This window comes from Trachypithecus francoisi, unplaced genomic scaffold (assembly GCF_009764315.1).
Source record: "Trachypithecus francoisi isolate TF-2019V2 unplaced genomic scaffold, Tfra_2.0 Lachesis_group14, whole genome shotgun sequence".
In the NCBI taxonomy this organism is placed as follows: Eukaryota; Metazoa; Chordata; class Mammalia; order Primates; family Cercopithecidae; genus Trachypithecus; species Trachypithecus francoisi.
The window spans coordinates 33,542,437-33,554,592 of NW_022681459.1; the positions used below are offsets into that span (position 1 = coordinate 33,542,437).

The window sequence follows — 12,156 nt, forward strand, 5'->3', positions numbered from 1 at the left end:
ACAGCCTGGGCTGGAGCTCCCCAGGCTGGAATGCAGTGGTGCGATCTTGGCTCACTGCAACCTCCACTTCCTAGGTTCAAGCAATTCTTTTTTTTTTTTTTTTTGTTGAGACGGAGTTTCGCTCTGTCGCCCAGGCTGGAGTGCAGTGGCCGGATCTCAGCTCACTGCGAGCTCCGCCTCCCGGGTTTACGCTATTCTCTGCCTCAGCCTCCCGAGTAGCTGGGACTACAGGCGCCCGCCACCTCGCCCGGCTAGTTTTTTGTATTTTTAGTAGAGACGGGGTTTCACCGTGTTAGCCAGGATGGTCTTGATCTCCTGACCTCGTGATCCGCCCGTCTCGGCCTCCCAAAGTGCTGGGATTACAGGCTTGAGCCACCGCGCCCGGCCCCAGGTTCAAGCAATTCTGCTTCAGCCTCCCGAGTAGCTGGGACTACAGGGGCATGCCACCACGCCCAGCTAATTTTTGGTGTTTTTAGTTGAGACAGGGTTTCATCATTTGGCCAGGCTGGTCTCGAACTCCTGACCTAAGGTGATCCACCTGCCTCAGCCTCCCAAAGTGCAGGGATTATAGGTGTGAGCCACTGTGCCTGGCCAAACCTCTTTCTTTTATAAATTACCCAGTCTCAGGGAAGTTCTTATAGCAGGGTCAAAATGGACTAATATACTAGGTCATCCAAAGTCCAAATCAGGCAATCTCTGAGAAACCCACCAGATCCTTCCTGTAGCGCTGTCACCAGTGCGGGGATTCATAGCACCCTGGGGTGCTTAAATCTAGACTCATACCCTCTTTGCTTGTCTACTTTCTTTATGAGACTGTGGTGACTGGACTGTGGGTTTCTCAAGCACATCATATTCCCAGTGCCCGGTGCAAGGCCTGGACTCCAATAAGCCTAGGCTTGTTAAATACAATTTATGGGAGGCCACTGACTTGGACTGAGCTCCTGTACTGGGCTCCCAATAGACCAAACCCAAATGGAGTCAGTTATGCTTAAGTTCTGCGTCTCAACAGTGACATGGGGCTGGTTCCATTCCTTTTGAACAGCACGGAGAATATTTCCATCATCTCCGAATTTGGATTGGACACCCTGTCAGAGATCTTTGATACTATGTAAAAAGTGAGAAGATCTGACTGCCTCACCCTCATCCCAGTAAAAGAACTCTGTGGGGACCTTCATCTCAGAGCCAGGGCTGGAACTGCACTGGGTTAGGGGCATTTTTCTGACTGCAGCTCCTCTGGAGAAAGATGCCCAGTTCTGGCCGGGTGCACTGGCTCACACCTGTAACCCTAGTACTTTGGGAGGTCAAGTCAGGTGGATTGCTTGAGCTCAGAAATCCAAGACCAATCTGGGAAACATGGTGATGAAACCCTGTCTCTACAGAAAATACAAAATTTAGCCAGGTGTGGTGGCACACCTGTGGTCCTGGCTCCTCAGGAGGCTGAGGTGGGAGGATACTGGTGCCTGGGAAGTCGAGGTGGCAGTGAGCTGTGATCGCACCACTGCACTCCAGCCTGGGCAACAGAATGAGACCTTGTCAGAGAAGCAGAGCTCAGGAGAGGTTTTCTTTTTTCTTTCCTTTTCAAAACCTTTTTATTTTGAAACAATTACAGAGTCAGAGGAAGTTGCAACAATAGTAAGTAGAATCCCCCAACTCTCCCCGGCTCCCCCGGTATGACACTTTGTATAACTATAGCACATTAGCAGAGTCAGGAAATTGACGCTGGTGCAATCTGTTCACTAAACATCCTGTTTGGTTCTCACCAGTTTTTACAGGCACACATTTGTTCGCTGTGTGTGTGCGCGCGCATCTGTAGTGCTATGCAGTTTTCTTCCATGTATATAGATTCGTGCAACAATCAACACAGTCATGATACAGAACTATTCTATCACCACAAAATAACTGCCATGTGATACCCCTTTATCACGGCTCCCTACCCCCTATCTGATAGGGAGCACCTTGAGAGCAGAACTCCAAACACCTGCCCCCTCCCCATCCACCCTGTCTCATGGTAAGGGCTGCACAGAAGCCAGGCCCTCTCTGGGCTGTTGCCCCAAGTCCCTCCCAGGCCTGTCTGAGTGACTCTGACTGCATTCCCTTATCTGGCCCTACCCACATCCTGCTGCGGGTCCATTTTACAGAGAGCTGATAGGTCCACTTTACAGAGAGTTGATTGGACCATTTTGACAGGGTGCTGATTGGTGCATTTACAATCCTTGAGCTAGACACAGTGCTAGAAGAAAAGTTCTCTAAGTCCCCACTAGGTTAGCTAGACACAGAGTTAGCTAGATACGAAGTACCAATTCGTGTATTTACAAACCTTGAGCTAGACACAGAGTACTGATTGGTGTATTTACAAACCCTGAACTAGACACAGAGTGCTGATTGGTGTATTTAGGATCCTCTAGCTAGACATAAAAGTTCTCCAAGTCCCCACCAGATTAGCTAGATACAGAGTGCTGATTGGTGCACATACAATCCTTCCGCTAGATATAAAAGTTCTCCAAGTCCCCATCCGGCTCAGGAGCCCAGCTGGCTTCACCTAGTGGGTCCTCCACCAGGGCTGCAGGCGGAGCTGCCGGCCAGTCCTGAGCCGCGCTTGCACTCCTCAGCCCTTGGGCTGTTGATGGGACCGGGCGCCACGGAGCAGGGGGCGGCGCCCCTTGGGGAGGTTCCGGCCGCGTGGGAGCCCACTGTAGGGCGGGGAGCTCAGGCATGGCGGGCTGCAGGTCCCGAGCCCTGCTCCGCGGGGAGGCGGCTGAGGCTCCGTGAGAATTCGAGCATAGCGCTGGTGGACCCGCACTGCTGTCGGACTCGGTGCACCCTCTGCCGCTGTTGGCCCAGGTGCTAAGCCCCTCGCCGCCCTGGGCCCATGGCGCCGGCCGGCCGCTCAGTGTGCGGGGTCCGCCGAGCCCGCGCCCGCGCCTGCCGGAACTCACACTGGCCCGCGAGCGCCGTGCGCAGCGCGGGTTCCCGCCCGTGCCTCTCCCTCCACACCTGTTGGCAAGCAGAGAGAGGCGGCTCCCGCCTCAGCCAGTCCAGAGAGGGGCTCCCACGTTGCTGTGGCGGGCTGAAGGGCTCCTTAAGCGCCGCCAGAGTGGACGCCGAGCCGAGGAGGCGCTGAGAGTGAGGGCTGCTAGCACATTGTACCTCTCACACCAGCATAATTTTTGTATATTTGTAAACAGGGTTTCACCATGTTTCCCAGGCTAGTCTCAAACTCCTGGGTTCGAGCGATCTGCCCGCCTCGGCCTCCCAAAATGCTGGGAATACAGGCAGGATCCACCACACACAACCAAGGAATCATATTAAAGCGGACCAAAATTAGATCTCTTTTTTTAAAGAAGAAATTCATTATTGTATGATAAAGTGTGAGCTAGGGAAAATAGTAAGATTTTCATGGTCATGGATAAGGATTTTTGTGTATGTCTGCTGTTAAATGCAGGTACTGATTTGTAACAAAATAGACCTCCCCTCGAGTCGTAAGAATCATCCATAATGGTATCTAATGACATTCCTGGGACTCAGCTAATACTATTATTTACATAGAATGCAGTCACCGGGTCCTGAGGATTTCATCTGATGTTGGTTGTTGAAACTGAACTTTATCGGGTCTTTTCCCCTTCCACTGTGGTTTTCCACATTTCAACATGTCACCTAACTGTCCTCAAACTTTACTTAAATCTTTTCAACTAAATGGAATCTTTCTTACCCCTGCTCCTCTGCTTTTTGAAGCAACCCTTTTCTTCCTGCGATCACACTCCCTTGGCCCCTTTTGGGTCTCTCTTGTGGTCACAGGGTTTGTAAACATGGTACTTTTTCCAACTACATATAGTTTTATTCTTATTTTTCACTCTTCCCCAAGTGGTTGCTTTTTCTTTTAACTCTGAGGGATTTAATTAGACCCCTCTTCAACTTCTGTGATGCACCTATTTATATAGGAGCCGCTTGGTTTCGCTCAAATTGCTTTTCAGTTTACTCACTCTTGAGGAAAGACACTGTTTGGGATTTGTACCGTGTATCAAGCTTTTCTAAAGTACAGACTTCTCTATACGTAATTGCCTCTTTCCTAGAGTAGTTATCTGAAAAATCTATTGAAACAGAGAGAAACTGGTCATGAGAAGAGTTCTTTCTAAACCTCTCCTCTAGAAGAAATGTCTCTAGTCACGTGGTGCTTCCTCCCTTCTTGATTTTGTATGGGTCCAAAGCTAATCTGTCCTCACTCTGGATTGCATGAACTTGTGCGTTCTTGGGCATGATGTGTTATTCATTCTCCCTTCTCTTCCAGTTGTAACATGTTTTTCTTTTGGTTCTTACCATTTAACATAAAAGTATACTCACCTTTATTCTGGGGGGGCGGGGGGAAATGAAAGCTTTCTTAACCATGTATCTGCCTTTAACTATTCCTCCATCTCCCTTTCAGCCAAACTTCTAGGAGGAGAAGCCCTCAGTTGATATCTTTACTTTCTCACCTCTGGTTCACTCTCTCCCCACGGCTGACACTCAGCTTACTCACACACATCCACAATCCCTGAGTTGCCACAGGCAATGGCATTTGGGGCTTTTCTGCCTTCTTGGCAAAATATGACTCTGTTCATTGGGGTATTAGGTATAAAGTACCTACTGACCAGGCACTATGCTAGGTGCAGCCATCACAGAAATGAGAAGCACACACCACCTCCATTCTGATGAGACTCACCAGATCAGCCATTTCTGATGAACACTCAGTGCCTTGACTCTCACTTTCCACTTTTGCGGCTTTACTTCATGCCACGTACATTTCCCCATTCCCCAAGTCTCCTTTCTCTCCAACCCCTCCCTTATCAGACACAGCTTTTTAAAGCAATCACGGTCATACCCATGGCTTCAATTGTTTTCTATATGCTGTTATGACAATAGAATTTAAATGTTCTTATATAACAGTTTTCTTTTACGCGACACCTCATTTGTACAACCATAAATTCAAAGTTTCCCTAAGAAAGGAATCACTAAAAAATTGTCATATTCTTAGTATGTAAATTGTAGGAAATTTCCTTAATGGCTTGAGTTACTGTGTGTGTGTTACTTTTGAAAACAGGAGTTGGGATGTCACAGCATGGACTTAGCCTACAGAGGTTTATATCCAATTTTCAACCTGAGGGTTCCATTTCAGTGTGACACTTAAAGAGTTCAAAACTGTCTCATTCCGCACACCTATTCTTCTTCCTACATGCTCTGTCTAGGAGAGAATCACTGCTATTTACACAGTCCATCAAACTAGGGCCTTAGCAGCCTGTTTTTCCTCCCCTCTTCTTCCTCGTCTAATCACCAGCACTTCCTGTTCTATCTCCCAAATGACCACAAAACTTTTCCTTCCACTTCAGTCACTGCCGCTGCCTTTAGCCTTACTGTTCTCCAGAAGAACGTAGGGTCTCTTAATTAATAATTAGCCCACTGCTTTCATCAAGTCCTCTCCATTGTGCAGAGTGACATCACTGCAAACACATCTGAGAGAGTCTCCTCACCCCTGTGTGGTTCAGTGACTCTCGTTTCCAGAATAAAATTCAAACTCTAGCCCAGTACCTAATTTTGGGTCAGACAGATCTGCGTTTTTATTCCAGGTTGATTCACTGTCCAGCAGTGTAGCCTCAGACAGTGAAACCCTTTGTTTGCTCATCTGCCTGAACTCACTGAGGGTTGGGACTGTTTCACACGTGCAGTATTGGATCTTACAAGAGACTTAATGTTGAATGAAGGGGAGGCATTTTAAAATCCACATCAAAAAAACTGTTACTCTTTAAAAAAAAAAACAACACTAATCTACTATGTCACTTCCCCTCCAAGCAGGACTTCTGCCTTTACTTTCTGATCATCGTGATCGGCTTGTGGGGATCCAGATTACTCAGGATTAAATTGTGGCCCCATCTTGAGCAGTCATGGAAACTTGGGGAAGCTACTTAACTTCTCCATCTAGATTGATTCTGTAAAATCCGTAAAATGGAATGGTTTCTGGGGGTTAAATGAGTATGCCACAGTTGGAACACTGTCAGGCTTGCCAGACGTTTACTATTCATCTTCATCAAATGAGGACAGTGGTATCCCACTGTGTGGTTCTCAATTTTGTATAAGAAAAACATGTTTTATGCATTGTTAGTAAAAGAAATATCTGAATATCCCTGCCATGGAAGAAACAGAGGGAGAAAAGAGAGTTGGTAGGTCCTGGCATTTCAGAACTGGGAAGCATTAATTCAGTCCCTATTTTGTAGACAAGGAAGGGAAAGTGTGATGTGCCCTAGGCTTTCATTCAAGTCACAGTCATCACTCTTTATTGAGAGTGGGACCAGGGCTCCTAGGAGTTGCTATGGTCAAGTTGAAGACAAAAACTAACACTTGTAAGACAGGAGAGAAGCATTTCCTTACCAAAGCAGTTCAAAATTTGTGTATAACTACATTTGGTGAGCAAATGAAAGCTGCCAGACTCAGAAAAACAGAGATGCTAATGGAACTGACTTCAGTAACCGGGGTTTTCTATGGAGTTCATTGCCCAGGGTGACTTCCAATAACAACCCCCACTCCCCTGCACTTTTCTCAGGACTGGAAAGCTCAGGCAGCCCAGGACAAATAGTGCAGTCACCGCAGACGGGCAGGGTGGCCACAAGGTGGGCAGCAGCAGGGATGAGCATTGTGAGCCAGTAGCCTCACTTGGTTGCTTCCTGGTAACCAGGTGACATCATAGGAGGCTTTGTGGGTACAAAGCATCAGCCAGGGCCAGCAGCCTTCAGTCGGTAGCTGGGAGTGGGGGAGAAGGAGCTCCTACTACAACTGTCTGCAGTTTTTGTGCCCCTTAGCGTTTTTCTTTTGTGCCCCTTAGCGTTTTTCTTCACCAATTCCATACAGCAGCCACTTTCAGAGGTGGTGGCAGAGGCTCCAGGCTCACCTGGGGTCACACCACTTCTGCAACACCAGTGTGGCTGCTGAGGCAGTGCAGCCGCCCCATGAACAAACTGCGTTGTCCCATGGGCCCCTGCGGTGGCCTCATCTGTGACTGCTGCAGGCTGAACGTGGGACCCTGCGAGGAATCTGAGACTCCTGAGGCTGTGGCAGCCGCGGCACCAGCATCCACCACTGCAGAGCCTGCCAGATTTGATCTGGGAGCCACGGAGGTCCATCCCATGCACTACCACAGCAATGCAAAGATCTCCAAAGGTAAAGAAGCCATGGGTGCCATTTGCTCTCTGGCATCTCTCTGGCCGCCACCGCCCCCACCCCTTTGCCGTCCCTCCCCCTCAGAGACATCCTCAGCTTCCAGCTCCCTCCTGCCCATAGCCGACTTTCCCGGGGCTCGGCATGGGGGACAAAGGCTGGTTCTGCCTCTGTCTTTGTTGTTGAGCCTTCTTTGTGGAGGCCGTTTTGGTCTAGTCCCTCCCTTTTCTCAGTAAAATTTCAAATCCTCCAGTTTTGGAGTCCCCATGCCATTCTCTATCCTTACCTCTGCAGCTGGTCTGGGCCCGAAGTGAACGAGCCAGTTAAGGGACCAGTTGTTTCTTTTCTCCCATTCCTTAAGGTAAGCTAATAACTGGAGTAATTCAGACTCAAATATGTGGAGAATTCTGAAATTCAAAATAGAGTTTGCCATGGAAGAGATTATATGGTATTCCTTTTTTTTTTCTTTTTTTTTTGAGACGGATCTCGCTCTGTCGCCCAGGCTGGAGTGCAGTGGCCGGATCTCGGCTCACTGCAAGCTCCGCCTCCTGGGTTTACGCCATTCTCCTGCCTCAACCTCCCAAGTAGCTGGGACTACAGGTGCCCGCCACCTCACCCAGCTAGTTTTTTGTATTTTTTAGTAGAGATGGGGTTCCACCGTGTTACCCAGGATGATCTCCATCTCCTGACCTCGTGATCCGCCCGTCTCGGCCTCCCAAAGTGCTGGGCTTACAGGCTTGAGCCACCGCGCCCGGCCTATATGGTATTCTTTTTTTTTTTTTTTGAGACGGAGTCTCGCTCTGCCGCCCAGGCTGGAGTGCTGTGGCCAGATCTCAGCTCACTGCAAGCTCCGCCTCCCAGGTTCACGCCATTCTCCTGCCTCAGCCTCCCGAGTAGCTGGGACTACAGGCGTCCGCCACCTCGCCCGGCTAATTTTTTTGTATTTTTTTTTAGTAGAGACGGGGTTTCACCGTGTTAGCCAGGATGGTCTCAATCTCCTGACCTCGTGATCCGCCCGTCTCGGCCTCCCAAAGTGCTGGGATTACAGGCTTGAGCCACCGCGCCCGGCCTATATGGTATTCTTAATAGTGAGTCACATTGACAGAAGCTGCTTTATTTCTTCCAATTGTAATTTGAACAAAGAAGTAAAACAAATTGGGGGACATGCTTAAAATGACTACGAAAGGTATGACATATTACTGCCAGGGCCGTAAAGAAGTTGTTTTTGTTTTGGTTTTACCCAAAGGCGTTTAGCCATGGAACTCTGATTACTTTAAAATTTCCACTTTGACATGAATGTCTCTTCAGCCCTGCTACAGTTTAGTCCCTATTTTATAGACAAGGAACGGAAAGTGTGATGTGTCCTAGGCTTTCATTCAAGTCACAGTCATCACTCTTTATTGACAGTGGGACCAGGGCTCTGGGAGTTGCTATGGTCAAGTTAAAGACAAAAACTAACACTTGTAAGACAGGAGAGAAGCATTTCCTTACAAAAGCAGTTCAAAATTTGTGTATTTGGTGAGCAAATGAAAGCTGCCAGACTCTGAAAAACAGAGATGCTAACGGAACTGACTTCAGTAACCTGGGTTTTCTGTTGCGTTCATTGCCCACGGTGACTTCCAATAACAACGCCCCCCCACCCTGCACTTTTCTCACGACTAGAAAGCTCAGGTAGCCCAGGACAAACAGTGCAGTCACCATAGACGGGCAGAGTGGCCACAAGGTGGGCAGCAGCAGGGATGGGCATTGTGAGCCATTGGGTGGGTCTGCGGGGTGGGGCATTGTGAGCCACTAGCCTGACTTGGTTGCTTCCTGGTAACCTGGTGACATAGGAGGCTTTGTGGGTACTAGGCATCAGCCAGAGCCAGCAGCTGGCAGTGGAATGAGAAGCTCTGACTACACTCTCATGACTGTTTTTGTGCCTCTTGGAGCTTGTTACGTCCCTTTCTTTTTGAAATAAGACAGAAGATCCCCACCTTCACAGACAGAGAGAAAGCCCATCTTATTTGTTTTAAAATAAATAAATAAAAATGTGAGGGGGAGTCTTGTGAGGATGATGGGAGGGGCTTTCAGAGAGGAATATCTTTTTTGGAATTCCTGAAATGGGAACAAACTTGTTTTGGGCAAAGAACAGAAAGACACAAAGGTGGCTGCAGCAGAGTGAAATGAATATGATGGGTTATGGCCTTGCGCACACAGTGAGCACTGACAAAGAATATGGACTTTAGTTGAGATGGGAAACCACTGGAGGATTATAGCCTGGGGATCACAGTTAATTCTCCAAGAAAAAGACCAGCGGCTCTGTGAGAATATACTGTAATGCAGGCAAGGGTGGAAGCAGGGAGACCAGCTAGGAGGCTGGTTGGGTAGTTCAGGTGAGAATCAACAGTGAAGAGACAAACAATAATGACCTGAAATAGGCTGACTTGAGAATCTTTAGATTCAAGTGAATCTAAAAGATAATAAAGTGGTAAATAGACAAGTCACAGGAAAAGAAATGCAGATGATCCTTAAACACATCTTCACACATAAGAGAAAGGCAAATGTCACCTATACTGCAGTGTCTCTCCTATTGAGGGAAATTCCAAAAACACAGCAATACATTCTCTGGTTTGGCTGTAAGGGAAGTTGCATTCATATAGTGGTGGTGAAAGTGCAAAATGGCTCGACTCCATGAAGGGGAATTTGGCACAATCTCACAACCTTGCAAATACATTTAAACCGGAAACCCTACTTGGAGGCGTTTTATCCTGAAGGTATACTCCATAAATATGAAACAATCTATGCAGAAAGTCCTTGTCACACTGTTTTCCGTAGCTCTATATGGGAAATAACTGAAATGTCTAGTAAGGGCCTAGTAAAATTAACTGGTACTTCCGCCTAAAGGAGAACTACGGAGCTGTAAACAAGGGTAAGATGTCTTTTTACTGCTACCGAGTGATTCCCAAGATAGGTTACACAGAAAAGGAAAAAGGGAGAACATGCAGTAATATACACAAAAGAAAGCAGGGGGAATAATGTGTGATTATTAAAATAAACAAAAAGACAACGCTGGGGAATTCTTGATGATGGGACTGTTCTCTCCTTAACTTCAGTGGGTAGCCGAAGTGCGTATTTTCTCAAAATATTGTTTTGTTGTGGTTTTCTAAAGGATGTTAACTGTTTACTTTTGACCTTTGAGTTAATTTGAGAAAGCTTTACTTTGTAATTGATTGTGCATTATGTAGTATATAGACTGCTCTTATATATTATTTGATCCTCTCAATGTTTTAAGTTAGGTGTAATATGGGAATTTTACTTGTGTTACATGAGAAGTCTGGTTCTAAGTATAAATTGAGTTTTTTGAAGTTTGAAAAAATAAGAGTCAGATCAAGAATGTAAATTCTAGATATAGGGCATATAAAACTAGAATTGATTAAAAGGTGCATATGGGCTGCTTTGGATACTACCTTTTTTAAAAAAACTTTCCTTTAGTTTATTAAAGTAGTTAAGCCTCAGGATTAAAACAGTAACATTAGATAATGAGAAATAAAATGGAGATACTTGTAACTCAGTAATGCTTTTTATTTTTAAGAGACAGGGTCTTGCTTTGTCACCCAGGCTAGAGTGCAGTAGCATGATCATAGCTCACCGCAGCCTCAAACTCCTTGGCTCAAATGATCCTCCCACATCATTCTTCCACGGAGCTAGGTACACAAGAGCTCACCACCACACCTGGCGAATTCTTTTTTTTTTTTTTGAGGCGGAGTCTCGCTCTGTTGCCCGGACTGGAGTGCAGTGGCCGGATCTCAGCTCACTGCAAGCTCCCCCTCCCGGGTTTACGCCATTCTCCAGCCTCAGCCTCCCGAGTAGCTGGGACTACAGGCGCCCGCCATCTCGCCCGGCTAGTTTTTGTATTTTTAGTAGAGACGGGGTTTCACCGTGTTAGCCAGAATGGTCTCCATCTCCTGACCTCGCGATCCGCCCGTCTCGGCCTCCCAAAGTGCTGGGATTACAGGCTTGAGCCACCGCGCCCGGCCGCGAATTCTTAAAATACATTTTGTAGAGAAGAGGCCTCACGATGTTGCCCAGGCTGGTCTCAAACTTCTGACCTCAAGCAATCCTCCTGCCTTAGCCTCCAGAAATGTCAGGATTACAGCCATGAGCCAGCACACCTAGCCCACAAATGCTCCTAAAAGTCTGAAAAATGAAGTTACATGCTGTTAAATCTATCAATGGATAACAATATACTATGATATGTCAAATGTCACAGCTCAGTCATGGTCACTACAACATTGATTCAAACGTAGAACAGTTCAGGCAAGTCTGAGAACTGAGAGGGAAGTACAGGATTGCTTTGGAAGCCAGAATTGGGATTGTCAGAGCTGGGAAAGCAGAAGCAAGGTGGGAGTGTGCACAGGACTGGGGCACGCAGCAGCTCCATGGTATGCTGGGTGTCCTCTTACATGGCAGGCCACCTCTAGGCCAGCAGATGAGAATCACCTGATGGGTGGAAAGAGTGGATTTAGGTAAAATCTCAGACTGTGCATCGCAACTGAGAGAACGTATGTGTTTGTCTGATGGGTCATAACGCTAATCAAAGTGACAACACAGGGATAATAGAGCAGGTGAGTAAATGCAGTAAGCCACCTGCCACCTCTCCAGGGCATCAACCATCCCAAAGAAATATTGGGGCAGCAGGATTTGACAAAGCTTGTGAGAAGAGCTGTCAGTTCAGGGTCCAAGGCATGATCTAGAGGACTCAGGTGTTGAGGGAGCTCTGTCCCCAGGGAAACAACTACATTTTTGCCCCAGATCTTCATGCCTCACTGTGGTAACTCTGGGCAAGTCACTCAAAACGTCTTAAGTTTTAATTCATTGACTTGGAAAATACGGCTTGTAGCCACTGCTCTGCCCGTCCCTCGGGGATAATTTGGGGATCAAGGAAATGACAGATCTCTTTCATAAGCTGGAAAGCATCATGCCCATGGAAGCAGT

At 47.3% G+C, this 12,156-nt stretch overlaps 1 protein-coding gene across 1 annotated transcript in view; it reads right to left on the reverse strand.

Moving 5' to 3' along the window:
- Positions 1 to 11,537: 11,537 nt before the first annotated feature.
- The window catches only part of LOC117096507 (aggrecan core protein-like), a 443,073-nt gene continuing 442,454 nt past the window's right edge, over positions 11,538 to 12,156 (reverse strand). The window contains exon 56 of the mRNA XM_033233938.1: positions 11,538 to 11,543. Coding sequence (XP_033089829.1) covers positions 11,538 to 11,543 — 6 coding nt within the window. The remainder of the gene's footprint in view (positions 11,544 to 12,156) is intronic.